We start from the raw sequence: 26320 nt of genomic DNA on the forward strand, positions 1-26320 counted from the left end.
ATACAGTAAGAGTACGTTTAGTTTTATAAGAAAATGCTAAACTGTCTTCCAAAGTGGCTGTACTATTCTGCATTCCCATCAGCAGTGAATGATAGTTCTTGATGCTCACGTCCTTGCTAGCATTTGTTGTTGTAAGTGTGTTAGATCTTAGTCATTCTAATAGGTATGTAGTGATATCTCATTTCAATTTGCAATTCCCTGATGATCCATGATGTTGAGCACCTTTCCCTATGTTTATTTGCCATCTGTATATCTTCTTTGGTGAGGTTTATGTTCAGATATTTTGTCCATTTTTAAACTGGGTTTTGTTTTCTTCTTGTAGAGTTATAGAAGTTCTTTGTATATTTTAGATAGCAATCCTTTATCAGATACGTTTTGCAAAGATTTTTCTCCCAGTCTGTACTTTGTCTTTCATTTTCTTAACAGGGTATTTTAAAGAGAAAAAGGTTTTAATTTTAACGAAGTCTAACATCAATTTTTTCTTTCACAGATCATGCTTTTGGTTTTAAAACTAAAACATCATTGCCAAACCCAAGATCACTAAGATTTTCTCCTATGTCATCTTATAGGAATTTTATAGTTTTGCATTTTCCATTTAGGCTTATGATCTATTTTCAGTTAACTTTTGTGCAAATATATAAAAATCTATGTCTAGATTTCCTTTTTTTTTTTTTTTTTTTGCACATGGTATCTAGTTGTTCCAGTACCATTTACTGAAAAGACTATCCTTTCTCCATTGAATTGCCTTTGCTCCTTTGTCAAGATCACTTAACTATATTTGTATGGGTCTATTTCTGGGCTTTCTATTCTGAAGTCAGGTAGTGTCTGTCTCCTTCAATGTTGTGTTGGATATTCTGGGTGGGTCTTGGATTTTAATAGAGAAATCCTGTCTAGTTACACTGAAAAGTGACTGAACAAACGCATAGAACCAGGTTATGAAGGCCTTTTAGAGCTTTCTTTAAAACTTCACTTAATCCAAGAAAGCATAGGCTGCTCTATAGGCTTGGGAAGGTGCTTCTGAAATGTTATCATCCTGACATGCAGTGAATCAATCCTCACTCCTGTCACGGATTAAACACTTTAAGGGCATTTTATGCTATTTCAAAAAGTTTTAGGTAATTGCCTACTCACAAGATATAAGGAGAGATAAGAATGATGACGACATATAGCCAAGATTTGGAAGAAAGCAAGTAACTTCTTACATTTGGCAACATAGGCTAAGGAATCAATAGACAAATCATTCTAAAATTCAAGATAGAATTGAGAGACCAGGTATAATGAGAACAAAATTAGGGCCAAATGAGAACTATTTATTGTAGTATATGTAGCACCTAAGTAGTAGTCTACCCATGCTAAACAAAAGCTATTTAAAGAATTATCTAATTTTCTACTATTGAGAAGTAGCTTGTTCTTCTAGTAAATTACTCTATTCTGACTCATCTGATCTATGAATAAGCTGGTAGACTGAACTCAGAATTTGGGATACACAATGAAAGCGAATGCAGGATTGTTGTATAAACATTCACAAGTATTGAAAAACTAAATATACTCCCATGAACCTCTTTCCTAGAAATGAGAGTTACAGTTAATTTTTTGAAGTCTGTGGATTCTCTAAGCTTCTTACATTTAAATATTTATTACCTAATTACTCTTAAGCCTACTACCTTTTTTTTACTGGCAATTTTATGAATTTTTGTCATTAACCAAAGGGCGAAAAAGGAAAAGATGATGAAAGCAACAGAAACTTAAATCAATCAAATTAAGCAAAAAGATTGTCAAATTTTAAGATCAGAGTATTGAATTACCTCGATTGCATTTATCTCCCTTCTACATAAAATCACCACTTGATTACATGATAGTAAGTCTTGCTCTCATGTTTACATAGAACAGCAGATCTTATTAATTATGACTTGGTTGACAATTCATCTCCTTCCGCTTACTCTGCCTATATAGAAATAGAAATGTAACCATTTTTTTCCTCCCTGGGTCTTCTGATCTCAAAATAGAAGGCCAGGTAGAAGAAGAGCTTTTTCCTTAGCTATTAAAGTGAATTCTTAAGTAAGAAATATCCATATTAAAATATAAAACAAAAGCTGATTCGAGAATCAGACATTTTTCTTCCTACCTTTTTTATATTCCACACTATTCTGTTTCCCTCCTTAGGGTGATTAATTAGGAATAATCTATTTTATGATTTTCAAAAATTGGTATATTATTGCAGTATTAAGCAAAAACCAGATAAAACTGAACACTTAAAATTTTCCAGGATCCATGTTCTCTTACCTAACTACCGTTAAGTTTCCAATACTATTTATGCATAGACAAATAGGACATGCATTGCTAAGGACCAAGAAAAATATTTGTTTTATTTACATCCTTGCAAGCTTTGCTTTTCTGCTTTGTACTTTCTCTATCACTTTATATCGAGCAGCTGTTCCACAAAATCACTCAGTCCATTAAAAGTTTCTTTCTTTCTGTTATAAGGAGCCAAGAATGCATTATACTACATTTTTCTATGTGAAGTATGCTATTAAATAATAGCTTGTACACTAATTAAAGCAAATGTAATTGTGAGAACACACTGACATTGTTAAAGTAAATTACTCAATTTGTTAATAGTTTTATTTCAAGTGACCTTAATTGCATTAATTGTGATGGTAGCAAATTAAATTGAAGAGCATTAAATACATTGTTCTAATATGTCTTAGAGGAGCAAATTTTCCATTACATCAGCAAAGGGAAAATAATGATTACATGGCCCCCACCCGAAGTCGCACATACACAGGCACACAACAATGGGTCAAACAGAACAGGTCTCACTAGACCGCCTTTACTGTTACTCCTTTAATATTGGTAGCATGGCATAAAACTATAGAAGTAACTGACTTTTAGATAAATGGCTAATTTTATTTTTTTATTCTTTTATCTCACATTAAGCAGAAATTATTTTACCATTATAGATTATTAAAATGTTGAGAATGAAACAACAAAGATAGGTATAGAGGGCTGCAACATGAAAATAAATTTAAAAAAATACTACATCTCTGTGTAAATCAGGCATTACTTACTAAATACCTAGTGTCAAGTCATAAGGATACATATTAAAAAACAGCTGTGACCCTCACTCTTGAGAAAAAACTCAAGAGTTCAACAGAGATAACAATACAGACTGTCAAATAACTCTCAGTCTTTAGAATAAAATCCACACTCCTCAGCCTGGTTTATAAACTTTCATAATCTGGCCCCTACCTACTAGGCCCATCCTGTGCCATTTCCCTGTCACCCACGGTGCCCCAGTCACAATGATCTTCCTTCAGTTCCTTGAATATGACAACCTTATTCCTATCCTAGGGACTTCCTTAGTATGAACTCTTCCCTTTATCTGGACTGGTGTTTCTGTCTGTCTGTCTGTCTGTCTGTCTGTCTGTGTCTCTTTCTCACTATCTTTGCAAGCCTGGCTCCTCTTCGTCTGTCATTCACATCCAGCTGATATATTATCTTCTCAGAGAAATCTTCTGGGAGACAATCTGAAGTACCCAGCCAGTCACTCATCATAACATTACCCATTTTAATTCTTTGCCTAGTATTTATCACTGTCATATTTTTTTATTTCCATACTTTTTCACATTTTTTTTCTGTCTCTCTCATGCTAAAATGTGAATTTCATTGAAAGAAAGCACTTACTCTACTTGTTTAACAGTCCATCCTCAGATACTAGATGATCAACAAATATTTTTGAATGAATGAATGATCATCAGGTTTGTGGCCTGCAACTTTTATTGTGTGTGATAAAACACATTTTGCCTCTATGATCTCTATTCATTTATTATCACTGAAATTTCTTAACCATCGTGCTAACATGTTTGATTGAAAATTTATAAGTTTAATAAAACAGATATATCCACGAGTCTAATTTAAGATTCAAATTGATAGCAATGTTCTAAGCTTGGTCAAAATCAGTCATATTTTATTAATATTGTCACTAAACAGAAACGCTAGGAAGTCAATTGTCATTAAGTCTCTACATTTAGAAGAAGAAAGGAGAAGGGAAGGAAAGTAGAAGAATTATTATTAAGGTGCACATATTCCCATAATATAAATGATTGTTTGGCTCACCTATTGCCTTATATATGACTTGAGTAAGTAAAAGTAAATTCTCACTATTTATCTGTTGATAAATCAAGGCTGGTCAGTGGTTTTTCTAACACTAAATATATTTGTAACTTCAGGAAAGATAATCACTGTAATTTATAGGAATATAATAATTACCAAATGGTAGAATATCAGATCATTTCCAAAGATTCAAGTAAATTATATTTTTAATATAGGAGACATAATAAAAGAAAACGACCATTTAAAGTAAACAACTTGAGATATTACTATTTTTATGATTTATTAGCTTCTTTATTTGTTCCATTTAAAACCCTCAGATTTTCCTAAAATATAAAAATAAAACAGCTTGAAGCTAACATAATGTTTCTTCCCTTGTGCTTTCCCATATTCCTCATACAAGATTCCTTCTCAGGAAATTCAAGGAGCAATACAGCCCAACTCCAAAGTACAAGTATTGTATGAAAAAACATTTCATATTTGAAAACACCTATTTGATTAACAAGCAAGCCCTCCTTACAGCAAAAATATAGTGATGGCAAACTAATTTAACTTATTTTCAATTCTCACAGATTACAAGTAAAGAATAAAAAATAGCTGAGATTAATGATATATCAATAAGGCAAAGCGCATTCTCAAAGCTTTTAGTGAAGACATCTTTTAAGAAAGAACAATGTCAGAGAACAACCCCAAAAATCTACATTTACAAGCAAGAAGAAGAAGGGAAATCATAATAAAAATACCACAACAAAACAGAGGTCTCTTTTTATCACAAATTACATATATAATTTCTAAACTGTTGAAACATGCTCAAGTAGATATCTACCAATGTAATCTAGATTAAAACTCTGTGCAGTAAATTGACTATTCTGTCCTCACTATTTAAAAAAGATCATTGGAATACATAATAAAAATTTTTACAATCCCCTAAAGTGAAACATACACAATGGACTTTACTTAAGTCTGCAAGAAAATTTATAAATATCCAAGTATAATGGTATCAAAATGTTAAAAAAAAAAAAAAAACTGGGGGCCAGCCTCGTGGCTTAGCGGTTAAGTGCACGTGCTCTGCTACTGGCGGCCCGGGTTCGGATCCCAGGCGCGCACTGACGCACTGCTTGTCTGGCCATGCTGAGGCAGCATCCCACATACAGCAACTAGAAGGATGTGCAACTATGACATACAACTATCTACTGGGGCTTTGGGGAGAGAAAAGGAGAAAAAAAAAAAGGAGGAAGATTGGCAATAGATGTTAGCTCAGGGCCAGTCTTCCTCAGCAAAAAGAGGAGGATTGGCATGGATGCTAGCTCAGGGCTGATCTTCCTCACAAACAAAAAAGAAAAGAAAAAACTATTATATGCAAAGAGAATTCTACCAAAATATACCAGCTATACTAAAAAATACTCCTGGCTGTTTTATTACATAGCTGACTGTTATGCAGCAAACTAGGCAGATAATTTTAAGACTTGAACTTGGGAAAAACAGGCCTTTGAGAACTTCCACTAGAGGAAGAGCAGGAGAAATACAGAGGAGAGACTGAAGAGGTCTTGGATTGTTTTCCCAGAATATAGTTTAAACTTTTTCTTGCATTCTCCTCATCCTCCCTGGATATTCAATTCTTCTCTCTGATTGGGTAAGATCAAAGTAAGAAAGGCTGTAACCTTTAAAACCAGTAGCTCAGGTAGATAAAAGTTTTAAAAATTGGTGAATGCTATGAAAAGAGTTAGAAGAAGCATGAGGGATGTGCAGAATTATATTTTTAAGGGACTAATTATTCATTTCATTACTAAGCAATGGGGGAGAAATATGTTTTCACACATGAATGAATAAAAAGGAGTTTTAGGGCCGGCCTGGTGGCATGGTGGTTAAATTGGCATGCTCCACTTCGGCGGCCCACAGTTCACGAGTTGGGATCCCAGGCACAGACCTACGCACCGCTCATCAAGCCACACTGTGGTGGCATCCCATATATAAAGTAGAGGAGGATGGGCACAGATGTTAGCTCATGGCCAAATTTTCCTCAACAAAAAGAGGAAGATTGGCAACAGATGTTAGCTTTGGGCTAGTTTTCCTCATCAAAAAAAAAAAGAAGAAGGGGCTGTAACATTCAAGAAGCCAGGTGACAACTCTGATGTACTTTTCTAAGCCTTGGGAGCTTGGGAGTTGAGTATCGCATTATTTAAACATTCCAAACTCTGACTCTGTCTTTTCTGGCCCCACTAATGAATTAGCAAAGGGCAGGTGATATAATTCTGTGAGGAGAAATTCACTGTAGGTCACTCCACCTAAGTGGGTTTTTTCGTTTCTGTTTTTCTAAAGTTTGAAGATAATACTGTCACTCTAAATCACCAATATCTGCTCTAATTATGCCTAGACTCAACCAACCACACCACCATCACACAACCTCCCAGTTTTGGTGATCCAATAATGTTATAAAGGCTGACTAAGCATAGTGGGAAAAATATCTTACCAGTATGGATATTCCTTTCCAGACCAACTTTGCCCAAGGGGGTAGTGGTGACGGCTTTTGCAGGGCTACTATTTCCGTCTGCCACCAAGCCCCAGCAGTGAGGTCTCCTTTGCTCTTAGGACACTGGGAAATGAATAATATCCAGGTATAGCCACAAGGTCACTCAGTAACTCTTCACACAACCCCAACTCTAAAGGAGCCTATCTCTTCAAGCAAAGAGCATTGCCATGCCAACAATAAATTTGAAATAAAACTGAAAACCAGATGCAATTAATAAGGAATGAACAACTCAATGAAAAAAGATCAGAACTGAGACCAGAAGATATTTTTTTTTCTTTCAAGGGTCTACATTTTACCAACAGTGAGCTTCATTGTTACCATTAAAATGTCTAACTTACTAATTCACTGTGAGAGCATGAATACACAAAGTTCAAATATAATCATCCAAATACAATATTAAAAAGTTGAACCTTCCTCACCATTTAAATGTTTATCATTGATATTTAATCACTATCTTTTCATGTTAATTCTGACTCAGATTTTGAGTTCACTTCCATCCACTCAAGTGAGTTAGCAATATCTTTAAAATGTCTTAACCACTAATTACAGATCATCAATACTCTTTCAATCACTGAATCATATATTTTCTCATTTTATCTTCTTTAACCTATGCAATCCTTAAAGCACTGACCACTTTGGACCTTCTGGAAACTCTCATATCTGTAGCTTCTATAATGTTGGCGCTCTTCTACCTTTCCCTTTCTCTGACTATTCCTCCGATATTTTCAAAATACTGCTCCCTCTATCCCATTTCTAATCATGAAGAATTCCTACAAATCAATCCTCAGCTCTTTCCTTTCTTTTTCTTTGCATTTCTTATCTGTCTCATACTTTGAACCGATATCTCTGGAAGATGACTCTCAGATCCCTAACTCATGGCCTTTCAAACTGAAGTCTCTCATTTCCAACTTCCTTTTGGACAGTTTAATTTAGAGGAACTGGGCATGGCATGTTCATTGCTCTCTGATTTCACTTCTACCTATTGTTACACAACTTACCAAAACTTTTTTCTAAGGAGACATTTTTAAAACCAGCCATTTTTTTTATCCTTATTACTGTCACTTAAGAACTCCCAAGTCATTCACCCATTTATTTAATAATCTTTATCTTCAACAAAACTACTTTTTTCCTTGATGACTTTATAGCCTTACTTATACTTTTTCACCTATCATCTATCTAAACTGCCTTTTCCCTTGATGTCTAGGGGAAATTTTTGATTAAAAAGATACTTCTTGCAAAAAGATATTTCTTGCAAAACTATGCAGACATTAAAAAGATCAGTGGTTGTCAGGGGTTGAGGGGCGGGCAGGTGAGGGGGAAGAATAGGCAGAGCACAGAGGATTTTGTGAAAATACTCCATATGATACTATAATGATGGATACATGCCATTATACATTTGTCCAAACTCATAGAATGTACACCACCAAGAGTGAATCTTAATGTCAACTAAGAACTTTGGGTAATTATGATGTGTCAATGTAGGTTCATCATTATAAATGTACCACTCTGGTGGAGGATGTTGATAATGAGGGAGGCTATGCATGTATTGGGGGCAGAGAGTATATGGGAAATTTGTACCTTCCTCTTAATTTTGCTGTGAACCTAAAACTGCTCTAAAAAAATAAAGTCTCTAAAATTTAAAACAAAAATAACTTCAAACTAAAACCTATCCAAATCAATGTAAATGCAAATTATTACAAAGAACTAATGAAGGTATTGAGCTGGTTTACTGGCTACCAGTAAACAATGTTACACTGAATCAAACACTTATATACTGTCCCCATATCCCCTTCATGACTCCCATCACCAGACTACTCTATACTTCATCTCCCATGACTCCATCCCTTCCAAAACTTTCTACTCTGCCCACTTAGAACCCCCTTCCATGATAGCAAACTTACGCATATTCTCAAACCATCAATGAATTCTTCCACCATCAACTTCCTTGCCTACTGTCCACCTGCTACACTCCCCTGACAAAACCTCTGCCTGCCTGCTTTTCTTTGTTGTTTAATCCTAAGTGCTGAATTCTGCTGGACATAATCACACAAATTTACAAGCTTGTTATCACCTGTAAATTAGGATGTCTAATCTCAACTTGGCCCCCAAGCTTATATATTCTTTATCAGCTCAATCTAACCTTTGTCAGTCTCTACAAATCTTCAAATGCTTTATCTTATCACTCACTTTTAGCAAATTACCTCACCCTAACTTATCGAAAAAGAGATTAAAAATCAGTGATATTTCACTGAACTCTCTCCTATCCAACTAATGAACTTACTGTACCTAAAAATCTTTTCTCCTTCTCTCCTAGTATTACAATGAAAATAATGACCCTCTCTGTCTACAAATCCTTCCATCTTGGCTCTAGACTGCATCGCCTCCAAATTTCCAAGACCCCAGGACTCCTCTTCCATTGATTTTAACTTTTTCAAGTACAACCATAATTTTCCCTCTATTTCTCATGCCAGTTTAGTTTAGAGCACATGATTAGTTTATTTGAAATATACAGAGTACTCAAAACTATGATTCTTGAGATTACAAAAAGCACTGTGCTAGTCAGGGTCACAATGATTGTCCAGTGATGGCTTCTATTTTCTTAAACATTTACCTAACTTTGACAGTTTTGCTCACTCTCTCCTTAACATCTTGGCTTCTTTGATTCCACATTCTCCTGGTTTTCCTTCTACTTCTCCAGGCACTCTTTCTTAGACTCAATAAGTTTTCAAACCCAGGAATTAAGAATGCTCTCTTGGGGCCAGGCCAATGGCATAGTTGTTAAGTTCGCATGCTCCACTTCAGCGGCCCGGGGTTCGCAGGTTCAGATCCCGGGTGCAGACCTATGCATCACTTATTAAGCCATGCTGTGGCAGGGATCCCACATATAAGGTAGAGGAAGATGGGCGTGGATGTTAGCCCAGGGTCAATCTTCCTCAGCAACAAGAGGAGGACTGGCAACAGATGTTAGCTCAGGGCTAATCTTCCTCACCAAAAAAAAAAAAAAAAAGGAATGCAATCTTCATAGAATTTTCACTAAGAGCTATGTATATAAAATGTGTATAGTAAATATAAGCATAGTTTAGTCTATGCTCTCATATTATGGCCATGAACTTTTTGGACAAGCGAACCTTTATTTCCTTACTGTTCCCTCACTAAGTGATTTTTGCTGTGGGTTAATAAGGACATCATAATTTGACATTTATTTGCCAGAAAACTCTCTCCACTTGGTCCTTATGGAAATTTTGATATGAGTCATAATGAAAGAAAGCAAGGAAGAAGTGAATTTTAAGAGAGATTTCAAAGAAGGAGAGGTCAAAAAGACTAAAGGAGGAGAGGAGAGTACATTGACTTTTCAAGCCCTAAAAGGAGAAAAAATCAAGTACTAGAATAATCAGGGACAAATAAAACAGATTTCATATATAACAACTTAGGACAAGAAGGAGAAAGGTAGATGGAGGAAAGATACATTAAGCAATTTGAGAGGAGCTCAAACTGGTAAACATAGTTCATTCATCTGTTATTTATTCAGTGGTGTCCATATGCCAGGCACCAGCTACCAGGCACCAGCTATACAAATCGTTCCTGCCTTCACAAAGCTCACACTTCAGACAAGGAGACAAACAATAAACAATGAAACAAATTAATGTAGGATTACATTTAAGAGTAAGTGCTGTCAAGGAATCAAAAATGATGGCAGAGAACAACGGCATGTGGGAAGGCCCAGAGTTTAGAATTGGCTTAGTACTTCTGAACAAGGCCAGATAGGCAAGACAGCTATGAATATCATGGTAGAGTTTAAACTTTATTATTAGTGCACTGGAAAACCACTGAGGAACTGTAAGCCAGGAAAGGACGATTTTTTTTTTCCCCTCCCTAAGATGACTCCAGCTAATTAGACCAAAAAAGACAGGGTTTAAAGTGAGTAAGATGACTCAGACAGCATACTACACTCTGGCCTGATATCTTCAGCAGGACAAATTCATCTTTTATTCAAATCTAACTCCACTTCTACTATATAGAAAACAAAATTAAAGATCATAACAGGACAGCATCATTTTATTATATCAAGATCAGTGAACTTTTTTAATTACCAATTTATTCATCAATAAAACCAGGCACTCTCTTCTAGTTCTAAAACTCTATAATGTTATAACAGAAAGGAAGATTTGGAACAAAAATAAAATTACCAGAGGCAAAAATGGAGTAAGCAGGATATTCTGAAAGCCTTGGATTTTTTTTTCAAGTAGGTTGCTAAATATTTTATACATGAAGGCAGAAAGAAAGCTTTGAAACATATTATATAAAAAGGTATTACATTAAGTAATTATCTGAATACTTATTATAAAAGCTGTAAGTAAGGCGGCATATAAAATTGAAGGTAAAACTCTGGCAATATGTAACAAAATGCCATCCTCTAGAGAAACCTCATAGAGGAAGGTGTTCTTTTATGAGCAATGTTCCAACTTCTTATAAGCTTGTGAAAACAAACAGTCATTTCAAGAATATTATTTTATTAATGGGTTAAGTTTCCCTAAATCTTGATGTTGTTTTCAGTTTAAAATAAAATGATTACTTTTTCATTTTTCATTTAATTGATCACTAAAAGTTACAGGCTAAGAATGAATAATCATGAATAGCTGAACAAACATTTTTCTTTCTTTTATGGTTTCAATTGGATTACAGGAAACTTGTCAATTATTAATTAATACCCTTTGATTAAATATCTTGGAATTTAAGGTGATAATTTATGTATATGACACCAAATTTAATAGGGCGCAGAGAAAATGCCATACTTACTATGCTGTTCTCTATTTGAAAAAGAAATTTAAACATAATTTAATTCATATGGAAAATACGCCCTAAGATTTTACATGTATATATCCAAAAAATTCGTTTTTCTGCTCTCATCCACTTTCCTCAACCACCCATGAAAATAAACCAATGATATGCAGTTTTCTCTCTATCATTCCAATTATGTGACTATTTTTGCTAATCCTTTCCAGAATACTCAGAATCATTTAACCCCATAACGTACTATTTCTTTATAAACATTAAAATTCAGATTTGAGAAATTAAAGACTTATTTGTTTACCAATGGAATCTGTAACAGGAATTTTAAAAGAAGAAAGAAAAAACATGACTTCAACACAGGGAAACCCTTGATTCAGTCCAGTGTTAAACTACTTACAAAATGAGTCATCCAGTTGCAACAAATTCCCTTGTGGGAAAAATGTGTAAAAGGCTTCAAATACACGGAGAACTCCAAGAAAGACATATATTAAAATAAACAAACATACTAGAAAGGTGATGATTCTTCAAGTAAATATGACAACCCCATTAAAATGCAACACATGTTTTTCTGCAAAAAGGAAAGCTAAGAAGATGAAATAGACGCTTTATATAAAATATTTACATATACAATGCACAAAACCCACTACGGATAGTAACCTTCGTGGCTTTGAAGAACTAGATATTTACATATCTTTCTTTCTGCGTGTGTGTGCGTATGTGTGTTTTGTATATATTTTTAACAGTTGACAGCTGTTTTAGAGCATACAGAGATGCCAAGCTGAATGAGGGTCTTGATTACTTCAAGATTAGCTATCTAAAGTTTCTATTCATTTTAAGTGTTGTTAGTTGGAAGAGTCATTAGTCACTTCCTTGTCTCATAGAACATCAGCATACATTTACATTGTTAATGAACATTTGGGGTAAATGAATTAATGGCACTTTTAAACATCAATTCAGTCCTAATAACTTTGTATGTCACAGAAATGTTAGGCTAGGATATAAACGAAAAGCCTTTTTAGTAAAGGTAACCACTTATTCTGCAAACAATAAAGGATAAAATTAATTTAAAATGTTTTTTAACTAGTTAAAAAAAAAAAAGAACCTCAATATTTAATGAACTAGGCCAGAGAAAAATATGCACTTAAAAAAAAAAAAACCCTATGCTCTAAAATAAGCATATAAACTAGAAAATTCTAGTGAAACTATTTTATATACTTATAACACAAAAACATATTCACTTTTAAAATACCCACTTATAGAAGTGCTAGCAAAATAATTTGACATATTTAATTATGAGTGCTTCTTATAGGTACTGTATTTAAGAAAAAACATCACTAGGAAAGGTAGTATCATTCTTATCAGGTGAAATTTTAAAAATGCTGAAACTGAAATGTGACACTAATAATTTTTTCATATTATCAAAACCTTAAGCAGTTTTTTTTGAGACCTTTTAGATAAAAGCAAATATAAAAATAAAAAACAAAATCACAAAAATAAGTTGTAAGGCAAACAAATTATACTATTTTCATTAAAAACAACAAGGGCTTTTGTATGATGTAGAAAGTATTAAAGATGCACAAAAAACAGAAATACACTCCATAAAATCAAGAGCTTGTGTACCAAAAAAATAGCCACTTTAAGCAATCGTTTTTTAAAATTCCCAAAACATGAGTTAATGGCAGACCTTTACATCAATATAGAAGAAAAAATTGTATTTTTATTTCAAAACATATATGAATTACTTTGACTAATTATGATATTTTAAAACAGATCTCACAATCCTTATATACGTATTTCATGAGTGAAAAATTACAATTAGTTACCTGAGTCAATGAATCAACTTTATTAAATAGATCTCTAAAAGCACCACACATTTCAATTATTTAAAAAAAAGAGAGAGAGAGAGAGAATCAGGCAAGTCTTTTATTCTAGATTCATCTCCACTTGCTGGAGGGAAAAAAATTCCTGCAAAATCAACACCAAAAGCTTAGACTTCTTTAAAAGATGTTTGATTTTGACAAAGGCTATTTTGCATTTCAGCATCCTCATGTTTAAGTTTATGATTTTTTAAAAAACAATGACAGTGCATGACACATTTGGCTAACGCTTCTGTCTACAATTGAAAGTTGACGTTTTGTGGTGTTCATTGGTGTCAGAGTGCTCTATACCCACCCAGGGAAATGTTCTTCGAGTTGCCCCACTCAGCTTCACCTGCAGAACTACACACGTAAGGTAGGCAGAGCTAACTGAAGACCCTCTGCCAGGTTTCCCAGTAACTGCAGAACGCATCTGCATACAAAACTCACCTCCAGTCTTGTTTGAGTAATTTGACAAGGGGTCAATGCCCACTTCTTGTTCTTCTGGCTGCAGAGGATGTCTAGTTTCAGATAAGGAATGATACATTGTGAGAACTGGATAATGTCACCAAAAGTGACTACCTGGGAGATGAAAAATATAGAGAAAATTATAAATATTTTTTCTTTCTGCTATGACTGGGAATAAATACAAGACTGAAATGATTAAATGAGCATTATAGACATTAACAGGTTTTCCATAGGCTCCAGAGACTGCTGCTACACATTGCTAGGCATATGCAAAGAAGCAAAAAAGTGGCACAAAATTTCCATTTCAACAATTTCTCCCCTAATCTGAACTTCATTGGTAACCTTTACCTCAATATTCGATCACATTTATTTTCAATAAACTTCTGCAGAAAAAGCTGAATTGTAAGTTAAATTATTGTCACACCTATAACAACCTTTTGTTTTACTGTTATTGTAATAAATATGTATAACAGAAATTTTCAAAATATAGAAAATATAACAAACTAAAATCATGCATACTTGTTACTGGCTAAAAACACCACGGTTAACATTTCAGTTTATTATACAATCCTTCCTATCTTTGTTCTGGGCATTTAAAAAACATATATTTTTAATGTGATCCACCATGCTAAACATACTGATTATATAAATTATCATATTTTCCTTCCCATAAAAAAGTCTATATTATCACTTTTAATGGAGCCCCAGTATTCCACTACATAGCTATACTAATTTATGTAACCAATTCCTTATTCGTAAACAACTAGAATCTTTTCAGTTGTTCAACACGGTAAACAGCCTCACAGTGAACATCTTTTATATAATATCTCTGTGTCACATCCATGATTATTTCCTTAGGATAAATTCTTATAAGTGTAATTGCTGGACCAAAACATGTATATTAAAAAAAATAAGATTTTGTGATAAGTTTTGGCAAATTATGCTCTAGAAAGATTTGTATATAATAGAACAATTCATTTCCCTTGGACTCTGATTAACAATGGGAATGGGCAATTTTTTTTTGACCATTATGATAGTCAAATTTTATAATGCATTTGCTTGATAACTAGCGAGATTACTGAAGACTTCATACGTTTTCTCTGACATTTGTTTATTGTCTTTTGAGGATGGAGTTTATTATTATGATTGTCTTCATGATTTGTAAGCATGTTTTAAATATTAAGGATATTAAACCTTTGTCATATGATACATATATTTTTCTCAGAGTGTGTCTGTCTTCAAATTATATGGCATTTTTGTAACATAAGAAACTTTTTCATTTTTATGCACCCAAATGTATCTATATCTCCTTTATGGTTTCTGCCTCTGGTATTATGGTTACAGAGGCATGATTATATAAGTAACCACCTATATTTTCTTTTATCACTTTGAAGGTTTTCCTTCTCAATTCTCATTTCTATAAATAATTCCAATTTAAACAAGGATTTTTTAAAAATTAAATAATTTTTAAACTTCCAAAATACACTACTTATAAATTTTCTATATCTATAAGGTACAAACGACCTTCCCAAAGCAAAATCTTCCAAAAACTAAACTGAGTTCACTAATTTTCATCCAAAATAATGTAAGTAACAATCTTTTAAATTTCAAGAGCAGGGAGGACATGACAGGAAGAGGAAATGAGGAATGTTAAGTTGGAAAAGAAAGTCCAACCAAAATAAATACGTAATTTTACAGGATATGGTCTCCACTTATGGAGGAAGGGTCCCAAGGAAGCCCAGGAATGCACAAATTCTTGACCAACATTTTTCCAACACAAAATGTTCCTCTATCTTGTTCACTCTCTCTCTAAACTCTCACTTTGTAAAATACTCTTGTACGTTTTCTGATTTTTATCACAACCCTCCAACTCTCACCCACCCACACTCACAGTCGATGTTAACAAATACTTTCTCCCTCAGATTGAGGCTAAAACAAAAGAAGCAGAGGGTTAGGCAAAACCAACACTAGAGAAAGCAGAAAAATATCATTGCCAACATACAGTAGCAATTTCTAAAGCCATAAATCCTAAATCCATAAATCTAGACAGTTTGTCAGTATTTGCTTCTTATGTACACAAATCAATCAACATATATTGAGCACTTACTATACAGAAGGAACTCTGAGGAACATAATCTAATAAAGGATAGCGAAATGTAAATGATCAGTTATATTATGAAACAGAATCTGATAAATTCTGCTAACCAAATGAATGAAGAAATTAAGAAATAAAGTTCTCTACTATGGAGAAGAATCACCAAACTCGAATGCCTAATGGGGTCAGGCAAAAAGCATTATTAATTATAGTTAACATCTATTGAGCAACGAATATATGACAAAAACCACTCTAAATGCTTCATGTATACTCATCATTTCATCCTCCCATGATGTATCTTCATCATGATTTTTACTTTATCAAAAAGAAAACTAAGATATAGAGAGATTAAGTAATTTGTCTACAGTCACACAATTAGTAAGTGTTGAAGCCAGAATCTGAACCCATCGTGTCTGGCTCCAGAGCTCACATTCTTTACTTCTATACCACATTTGGCTATCAATAAGTCAATGAGACAAACAGACAAGGCATAAAACAAGGGGTATAAGGGGATGTGGTCTGTGAATGACTGGAACATCCTTTACTCTGCTTCAAGACAAGCTACAGATCCAGAATTTTATGTGAAATCTCTTTACCTTGTAAGTGTTGGCAAATAATTCAAATAAAAAAACAACTGTGTGGAACAGATTAAACACATTTCAAAATTGTATTTGGCCCATGGACAACAATTTTAATGTAAGATTCATATTCTCTATACATTTTGTTATACTCTTAAAAATATGAGAGTAAACATCTAAAAATGCATACTCCAAGTTAACTGCCAGATTTCCGTAAAATTTCTTTAATACCCTATATCATGTTTTCATATCATTACCTTAATTTCTTATTTTTATAGTATACTTCCACTGTCACAGACTTCACATACCTAAAATACACAAATAAGGGGATTTTATGTATTTTAAACTTTATGAGAAACAGACAAGCGACAAGCAAGCTGACAGCAAAGTATATTACAAAAAGAAACATTAAAAAACCCTCTCTGTACCTAAAATAACATACCCTACAACATGATCATGTTCATATATTCTTTCAAGATGCTCAAAGCTACTTAAGGCCTTTTTAACTCCTTAGAAAAGTTAGGTTCAAGAAGTCATTCACTGATTTTAGCTTTAATAATAATCCTTTAGAAATTGACAAGTCTATGGTAATACCCAATAACCAGAATACAAAATTTACCAAATATACCAGTCTGTAACTACTCTATACAATTAGGCCTCCACTGTATTCTAATCTACTATGCCTACAGATTGAAACTGACTCACAGAAATGTACTTAATAATCAAATAAAGCAAACCTGCTGAATAGTAATAATGAGTTATTTTCAACAAATCTGTTGAAGAAAAACATTGGGATAATGTTCTTACTTTTCTTTTAATTATGGATTTAAATAATAATATAGTTCAAAAGTAACTTATTAAACAGGTGCTGCTTTGTTTTTTGTTTGTTGTTTTGTTTTAAATACAAAGGGCTATCTTAGGTTCCAGAATAAAAAAAATACGTGTGTCGGTTACTTCTGTTGTGATTACCTTATAAAATCACAATATAATGTTGCTTTTAAATGAGAAGTAATTTTCTTAGGAATTTTCCAATTTGTGTTTTGTGCCTATACCAACAAGTGAAAATATCTGACTATACAAAGCAGACTATCAAAGGTTTTTAAACAAATGTGTCTATATTTATTTTAATCACTATTATGAATAAATTTTTACCTATAAATATCAGACTAGAAGACAATATTTTATAAAAATTCAAATAAAGAATTAAAGGAATTTTTTTTGGTCTGAAAATTTTTAAGATAATCACTATGAAAGTCAAAATGGCACAAACATTGTGAAACTCACAATGGATCATTGCATCTTATATTTATATCACAAACTCAGACTTCTATACTTGATATACTTCTCTAATAGAAGCTAGATATATGGAGAGAAAAATAAATAATGACCACAAATATGTATCTTAGTAAATGACTACTCAAATTCATAATTAATGGATTTCAGTTTTCCTAAAAATAATGCCAAGCTGTCTCTAGAATTTCCCTAACAAAAATGGTACCCAAAGAATTTAAAAAAATAAACAAAGGCAATCTTATTTTTTCTAATTCAAAAAGCACAGCAATATACCTTCCAAGACCTAAGAAAGGTGACATCCCTTCTTTGTTACAGTTACTATAGATAACAGTTAAATTCCTGGCTTCACATGAACTCAAAATTCACAAAACAATTAGTTGTGCCATATAGTTTTACTGCTATCCTGGTCACAGGAATTGACACATTAGGCTGAAACGCCATTTAAAATCCAAGACTAATCTTAAGGACAGTTGTATTGGCTTTACAAACCTTATTCTTGCAGTATTAAATCTTAAGATAAAAGTGATCTGTCTAAAAGAAGGAAGTCTTATGAAAATAGTTTATACTTAATGAAAGGTAAGAGTTTAGCACTAAAGCTTAGAAGACAGTTTTAAACTATATTAAGTAAAATTTCAAAACAATACAATTTTCCATGTAAACTGAAGCCATGCAAGCAGTCTCTAAGTGAAAATTTCAAATTATTAGCATTGTACGGACAAAAACAACAGGTTAGTTGAACAAAATTTTCTCTTTTAAAATGGCAACATACAAACAAAACCTCAAAAAAATAATTTATTCCCTCTGAATCTGAAGGTCTATGTATTTCAGCTTGTATTCATTCCTTCACTGTTTCTAATACATAGGCATAGAATTAGCATTCTGAATTGTGTCTTCTAAAGACATCCATATTCAGAAAAGCTCATATAAGCATACTTCATTCATTTATATTCTTGACTGATGGTAAACTTAAAAGTCAAACAGTGAAATGACAGAGTAATATTACTTTACATAGAGATATCTCCTATAAGAAAAGCATAACAAAGAGCTTAAATGAACTATTTCCAGAGCACAATTATAAAAGGGGGAGAAGATATACATGAATAAGTATCTGTTACAGGTAGCATGCATTTACCGTGATAGGTATATAACCTAAAATATGAGATCTTAGCTATAAAAGCAAGAAACTTTGATAGAAGCTGTATTTTCATAATTAAGAAATAGAGTAATTGAACATTATCTATAGAATAGGCAAAAAACTTCTTTATTTCGCAATATTGGTAGCTAGAGGTAAATCTGATGGTTGGGAATAATGATGTTCTGAACTCTTATTTATAAGAGAGAGAAGGAGGTAGGAAAGGAGGAAGAAAGAAAAGAAAGAGTGAGAAAAGAAAGAAAAGAAAGGAAGAGAATGAATAAAGTTCCATTTGTACATTCTGTCAATCTTTAATGCAAGAGGGTTACATTAGACTTTAAGTTAATTAAGTATTAAAATCAATCATCTGAAAGTCTTAATATTTAATATTGGTTAGATTGTATATCAAAGTAGTTTTATTATTTATTTACTCCAAACCTTTCCAGAATACTTCATCTGACAACAGGGGGTCTGTTTCTCACAAGATAAATGCATTTACAATGCCAAATAAATTATATATAAAAGCATTTGTCTTAATACATGTCATTCAATATTAAATATCACCCATTGGTAAAATCCTGAAACCCTAATTCATTTTTACCAACCACACACTTGTACTATTCAAGTACTGTCTATCAGATAGGTATCGGACCACAATAGGGTCTACATATGAGAACAATGATCAAAAGAAAATTAACGCAGATTTAATCCTTATAATTTCCAGGCTATCAGAACAAGAGGTTTAGGGTACACAATCCACTATAAAAACACTAGACTCATAAACAATATACATAATCAGAAATATGTAGACTATATGAAAGGTCCCCAGGTGGGCTTAAATATTTTATATTACAAATTAAGAATATATGTGGCCTTTCAATATTCAAATGCTATAACGTCATAGAAAGTGGCAGTTGTAACCATGTAAACCAAGAGAAAATTGAGCGTTATAAGGAGTTAAAGTAACCTAACAAAAAGCTCTCCACGATGTATCCTCAGGGCTTCAGAGTTCAGATGGATGCTCAGGATACAAAGACGGGGAGGTTGTCCAGCCTAGTGACCAAACCTTTAGTTATTATACAGCTATACAAAAATACTTCCAATCGTTCCTGTCCCTATTTTATACAGATCCACCTCTAGCCATTAAGCTATTCACGCAGGTTTTCATAAAATCAAGGTAACTATAACAAACAATGAGGAGTTCAGGAAGAATAAGGAATATCTGAAAAGAGAAAATAGTAATAATAACTTGGCCAATTATATTAAACTGATGATGATACGAAGAGTAAGAAAAAAAATAAATGGCCACTCTTCACATAAGCATCAAATCAAATCAAACATTTTGTCAAAAAATAAACAAAAAACTTCCCTTTGGTGCAAGCCGGGGGAGGTCTGAGGTGTTTTCAGAAGCATATGACCAATAGTGGGGAGAACCTTCTAAAAGTGCAAGTGGATCTGACATGTATTCCCTGGCTAATAGCAAGTGGTAGAGCTAAGAAACCCAAAGAAACTTTACTAAAGGTAGCACTTTAAATGAAATAATAATAATAATAACAACAGCAAAAACATGGCGCTTTTTAGGAAGCAGGCACTGTTTGGGCACTTTGACACATAAATTCATTTAAACTTCACAACAACTCTACGTGGCAGACACTATTATCCCCTTTTATGATAAGGAAATCACAGAGAAGTTGAGTAACTTATTCAAGGTCACAAAGCTATTAGTGGCAAAACCACCTCAAATGACTTAACAATGACCTAATAAATGTTCTAAGAAAAATTAAACCAAGATTTACAGGATAAATAGTTTTCTTTATTGTTATGTTAATTGTAATGTAATATTAATGAGAATGCAAAGCATTCTAGTTTACTTTTCTCCCATGCAAGCTTTTTCAAAATCTAAGATTATAAACGTAATAGGCCCTTTAGTTAAAAGGTATATGTGCCCTCCCAAATCACCATCTGAGAGAAAATGCATGTCTAGTGAAAAAAAGAAAATAAGTAAGCTGTGGATGCAGGCATAATTTATATACGCCTGAGCAAAATTATAATTTATAAGTAAGTCACACTGGACCTTTGGAATCACTATCAAATAGCCCAAACCGTGAATGATTTAAATCCCCAAATGCTATGTATTCACATTACACCAATCACTACAGTTTTAAGTGACAAAATGGAGGGAAGGCCAGCAGCTAAGAAGCATTGCCTGATCCTCTCTAGCCAAAGTCGCTCAGATAAAAACATTTACATTTCCTTCCTTCAGTTTTATTCATACCTCTTTTCTTCCTGAGGAGGCCTTTCCTATTCACTTTTCTAAAACCTATATGTAATATAAATTCCCAGCTTTTCCTTTGTGGACCAGCACCAGAAGTAATTGCTCCCTGCTCTTCTACAGCAGTATTTCCCTCACTGTGATATATCACAGGAGCCTGCATGACAATATTATAAGTAACAAATGCTAGTAGTTAGGCTATGAAGAACTATGTTTGCTCTACCTTTCTGTCAATAGCATTAGTATAGATTCTTCTTATAGAGAAAAGGTATGTAATGGGAGACTTCAGTAGAAAGTTACAATCTTTTATTCAAGTTTTTGCTTCCCCTCTGGAATACGATCACTCCTAATACCCTAGTCCTAGCCTTCATCACTCACCTCAACTCTTGCAATACCCTCCTCATTGGTCTCCCAGCTTCCATTCTTCCTTACTGTTGTAAACACTGTTGATTGTCTTTCCAAAAAAATCCAAATTTTGTTCAGGCCATGTGCTCCCAGAGAGGTACCCAAGGCGTGAGTCATAATTGGTCTAAGCCAATCACGATGGTTCCACTTCTTGCGCCACATTGGTTTGGATGAGCCATCTGATGTGAATGGAAGTCACCCAGGAGCTTCTAGAGGTTTTTCGCTTACAATTACAAAGATGTATATTCTTAATTGCAGTGGATTAACCAACCCTAGATTCACCTTACCTCAGCCTTCTTGCTATATGTAATAATAGAATCCTTACCGTATAACCCAATTGAGATTTTCTGTTACTGCCAGCTGAAATCAGCCTAACATATCCACTTCTTACAATCTATTACCACAGAATACCTAATGCGAATTTTTTCCATTGTAAATCATTTCCCAACACACTTAGCAGAAAATCCAAACTCTTTTAAGAGGCCCTAAATCCAGGCCCATACCTAACCCTCTGATCCCCCCCCTCCCCCACCCTCAGTATGCTCTGGCCACAAAGGACTTCTTTCTATACCTTAAACAAAAATACAGCAGACCTAAATCTTTGCACATCCCCATTTCCTTTGCTGGGAACGCTCTGCCCCTTAATATCATTCAGATATCTGCTCAAATTCAGGTCAGCGCAGAAAGCTTTTCCTGCAGCATAGCTAATCTACTGGCAATCTACTGGCAATCTTGTTGGTTCTACCTTCAAAATAAAATCAAGAATCAGACCATTCTGCACCACAATCACCCTGATCCAGGTCATTGTCAACTCTGGCATGGGCTATTAATCTGCCTTCAATAGGTCTCCCTGTTTCCAACCTGGCCATCTACTCACAGGAGCCTGAGTGACCCATTTAAAATCTAACTCAGCTCATATCTCACCTCTGCTCAAAACTTTCTAGTGGCTTCTCATCTCACTCAGAATAAAATAAAAAATCTTCACAAAACTCTACAGGGCCTTGCCCCCAGCTACTGCTTTAATCTTTTATCCTATAACTCTCTTCCTTGCCACTCAAGCCCTCCAGCCCTAATAGGCTCTTCACATTGCCTCAAATGAGCTTAGCAAATTTTTGTACACAGGAACCTTTGTACTTTCCTCATTTCCAAAATGCTTCCCTTAGATATCCACATGGCTCTCCTCCGCTGCCTCCAAGTCCAGGCTCAAATGTCACCTTATTTGTGAGGTCACCCATGACCACACAACCACACTCAGCATACACCCTCCTCGATTCTTCATCCCATTACCAAGCTATACTTTTCCTACAACATTTATCACTACCTAACATATTACAAACTTCTGTGTATTTTGTTTACTCTGCATAACTCCCCATTACAAGTTCTATGAATGCAAAGGCCTTGCCTATTTTATTCACTACTGTATCTCCCGTACCTGGAAGGTACTCGTATTTTTTTATTATGGCATTCCTGATAACAGTTTGAAAGAGTCCAATAAAGTAGAATGAGAGGAAACCTAATTAAATCCAAGTTAGTTATTAATTTAAATCAGTTTTTCAAGAATTCCTAGGTGCATGTGAGGGATGTATATTAGCACAAAATAAATGTTAAAGAGATTAGAATTAAAGATATTTGAGAAGACAGATCCCATAAAACAGACTAGAAATTAGGTAATTAAGATCTTCTAACAATAATTACTTTAAAGAAGCAAGGACGGGTCCCTCTAGGTGAGAGTCAGCACCAGACCCAGGGCCCTCTCTTGGGAGAGCCTGTGGCAGCTGAACAAACACTTGCTCTGTCTGTGCCACTTGCTCAGCAGATGCTCAGAAACACAGGATAGGAGAAGAGACCCAAGTTCCCTGTGGACCAATAGGCTCTCAGACCACCCACCCACACACCCACACACATACTTCTGCCTTCTGCACTCACTACACCCTAAATAGAGTGGGAAACTGTTATCTTTAACCTTGGTCTTTAGCTAGAAATTCTCCCTTTTCTCACTGAAACCAGGGAAGACCAAAGACAGCAAGAAATCTTCTGTATATTTTACTCAATCTGTGATCTGTGCTCTGTGAGTCAAACCCATCCACTTACAGGAAAAAATAACCCACTTCCTGTTCAGGGCTGGAAGGAGAAGGTTAGCTTTTAAATACACTAGTACAGTGGGTGAGAACTGTCACAAGCCCTTTGAATTTCAATTGCAAACGTTTAGATTGAGAAATTTCTGAAAAACTAGTAATATATTATTAATTGTCATATAATATGCAAGCTTTACATAGTTAACTACCCATAAATAAATAATAAAAGGACCATGCACAGGCCAATGATGAGAATATGTCACAAACCAATAATTGTGATTAATCAAATTAAGTTCATGAAAAAAGTTAACCATTGGAATTTCCAAGTATCCTTATTTATATTACAAAAAAAAAAAATAGAAATAGTATTTCGATGATAAAAGTAGAGTTTGAAATTGTTTTAGAATACCATCTGGTTTATATTTGACATCAAGTAGATGATATCTTGTGGCTAATCTTTTGAGTCAATTTTATTAAAAATACACATACACAAACACAAAGAAGGTATGCTCTTCAATGAACTCTATGTCTACTCTTGTTTTGAAAGATGTTTTTACTTTTATTTCAATTATCTATTTTCTCTTCAGAAGAAATTAAATTCTAGATAAAAGACGGCATTTTGTAATGAAAGACAAGATTTATCTATCTGTTAATTTCATATATTACCTTTCTCATGACTGTCACAAGGATTAAATAAGATCATGTATGGGAACACATACCCAAAACTGTAGTGGAACCAAGGTTCTTTGTTGTAATTTACTGACAATAATAATCAATATTAAAAATTCTTCCTAAGACAGCAAATGTATGACTAACTACATCTTTTTAAGGTTACATTGATATCTCAACTAAATAAAAGGTGGTGCAGATTGTAAATAGAGAGTAAGAATTAACCAGAAGAGGGGAGGAAGGGCATTCTTGACAGAGGAAACATCACATGCAAGGGCTCAGGGGAGAGACAGTACAAGCACATTCCATTCAAAGTTGTAAGGAGTCAGGCTCAGCTTGGCTGATAATCAGGCTCAGGAAGCAAACAGAGATTACACAAGACACAGCTTCACACTTAGGATTCTGAGCCATTTCCTAAGGGCAGTGGAAGCCACTGAATAATTTTAAGTAAAGAGGAGGGAACATCTGCTGCTTCTCTACATTTAGTCTTTTCTTCAGCTACAGCAAACTGCATACCCCAGAACTTCCACACAAGTGGCTCCTCTGCCTGACACTACTTTCCCCCCTTTCTTTGCCTAACCAGCTGCTACCTGTCCTTAAGATTCACCTCAAAAGTCACCTTCCCGCAATATTCCTTCCTCTAATTTGATTCAGATGCCCATTTACCTCATGTATAACTCCATGCTAATGTTAACCATTCTTTAGTACAATGGTTAGTTTTCCACTAATCTCTACTCTTTCTAAGGATAGAGGACGTGTTTTATTTGTCTATACCCCAAGGTACTAGTATATATGAACTTGCAGAAAATCATCTATTCACTGAATCAATAAAACCCAAAAGACACAAATTAGTATAATTCCCAGATACGAGGATTAATTGACTTCCTACATACAAGGATACAAACTGAAATGATTTAAAAGAGTCTTGGAGTATGTGGTAGGAACAAATATCATCTTAAATTACACTGTTTTAGCTACAAGAGCTGGGCTATCCCCCATAATGCTTAATATGACCTAAAACACTCATTAAACAAATACATACTTGGTCCCCTCCTCTATAAGGGACCAAGTACTACAGCACTGATCCTCATAATCAAATTCAAATTCAATAAGCAGTGAGCTTAATTCTGTATACTACTTGGTGAAAATCACCACCATGATACTGCATGTTACAACAGCATTGAAATGTAGTATTCCCTTTCAACCATAACTTTGGACACTCGCACATCAGATAACAAACTAGATTACTCAGAATGTTTTCTTTTCCACAAAATCAAAAACCTTTTTGAAATGTCAGCCTTGAACATCATAAAATTATACAGAATGATGAGGAACCAGGCTTATAGTGCATATAAATATGAGAGCATATTAGGCTGCATTTAATTACCAGTTCAAACAACAACCTGATCTAACCTTTGACAAGTAAAATAAATGTTCTGAATAATTTAACTAAAGTAAACATTTGCTGTTAATGCTAGCTAATTATAGTAAGAGCTGGAAAGAGAAGGGGAAGAGAGATGACGAAAAGGAGATGAAATTTTTTTTACTTAAAGTTGAGGTCTGCAACTATTCACTGAAACACGATTTTTTTCAATGAATTTAATTCACATAAAAGGGCAAACTCAGTAGAGCAAAGTTGCTTTATAAACACTCAGATAAAGAAACATTATAGTTGATTAGAGAGCTTACTCTTTCAGTCAGTAAAAATCACCGAACTATCACCGGGACAGGAAAACTAGCCACAGATGAATTAGGGTGCAATTTCCCCCCTTCACTCAAGGGCTCAAAGTTTAGTGAGGAAAGAGTCCAGGAAATGGCTTGCCATACTTAGCACTAATTAATTAACTGAAGTAAATAAAAATACGAATGCCTAGTTAAATGTGAATTTCAGAAAAACAAAAAAAGTAACATTTGGAACACACTTATACTAAAAAGTATTCATTATTTATCTGAAATTCAAATTCAATTGTGCATCTTGTATTTTATCTGACAACTCTACCAGTAGATAAATGAAGATGAGTATCTATGGGAAAATATGTGGTGTGT

At 34.0% G+C, this 26320-nt stretch overlaps 1 protein-coding gene across 2 annotated transcripts in view; it reads right to left on the reverse strand.

The window, feature by feature from the left end:
• Nucleotides 1–26320, reverse strand: part of TBC1D5 (TBC1 domain family member 5) — a 534765-nt gene that overhangs the window by 324899 nt on the left and 183546 nt on the right. For both annotated transcript variants that reach the window (XM_058553679.1, XM_058553690.1), the window contains exon 3: nucleotides 13738–13869. In XM_058553679.1, the coding sequence (XP_058409662.1) occupies nucleotides 13738–13834 (97 nt within the window). In that variant the 5' untranslated portion in view covers nucleotides 13835–13869. The remainder of the gene's footprint in view (nucleotides 1–13737; nucleotides 13870–26320) is intronic.

The sequence above is a fragment of the Diceros bicornis genome, chromosome 2 (assembly GCF_020826845.1).
Source record: "Diceros bicornis minor isolate mBicDic1 chromosome 2, mDicBic1.mat.cur, whole genome shotgun sequence".
Taxonomy (NCBI): Eukaryota; Metazoa; Chordata; class Mammalia; order Perissodactyla; family Rhinocerotidae; genus Diceros; species Diceros bicornis.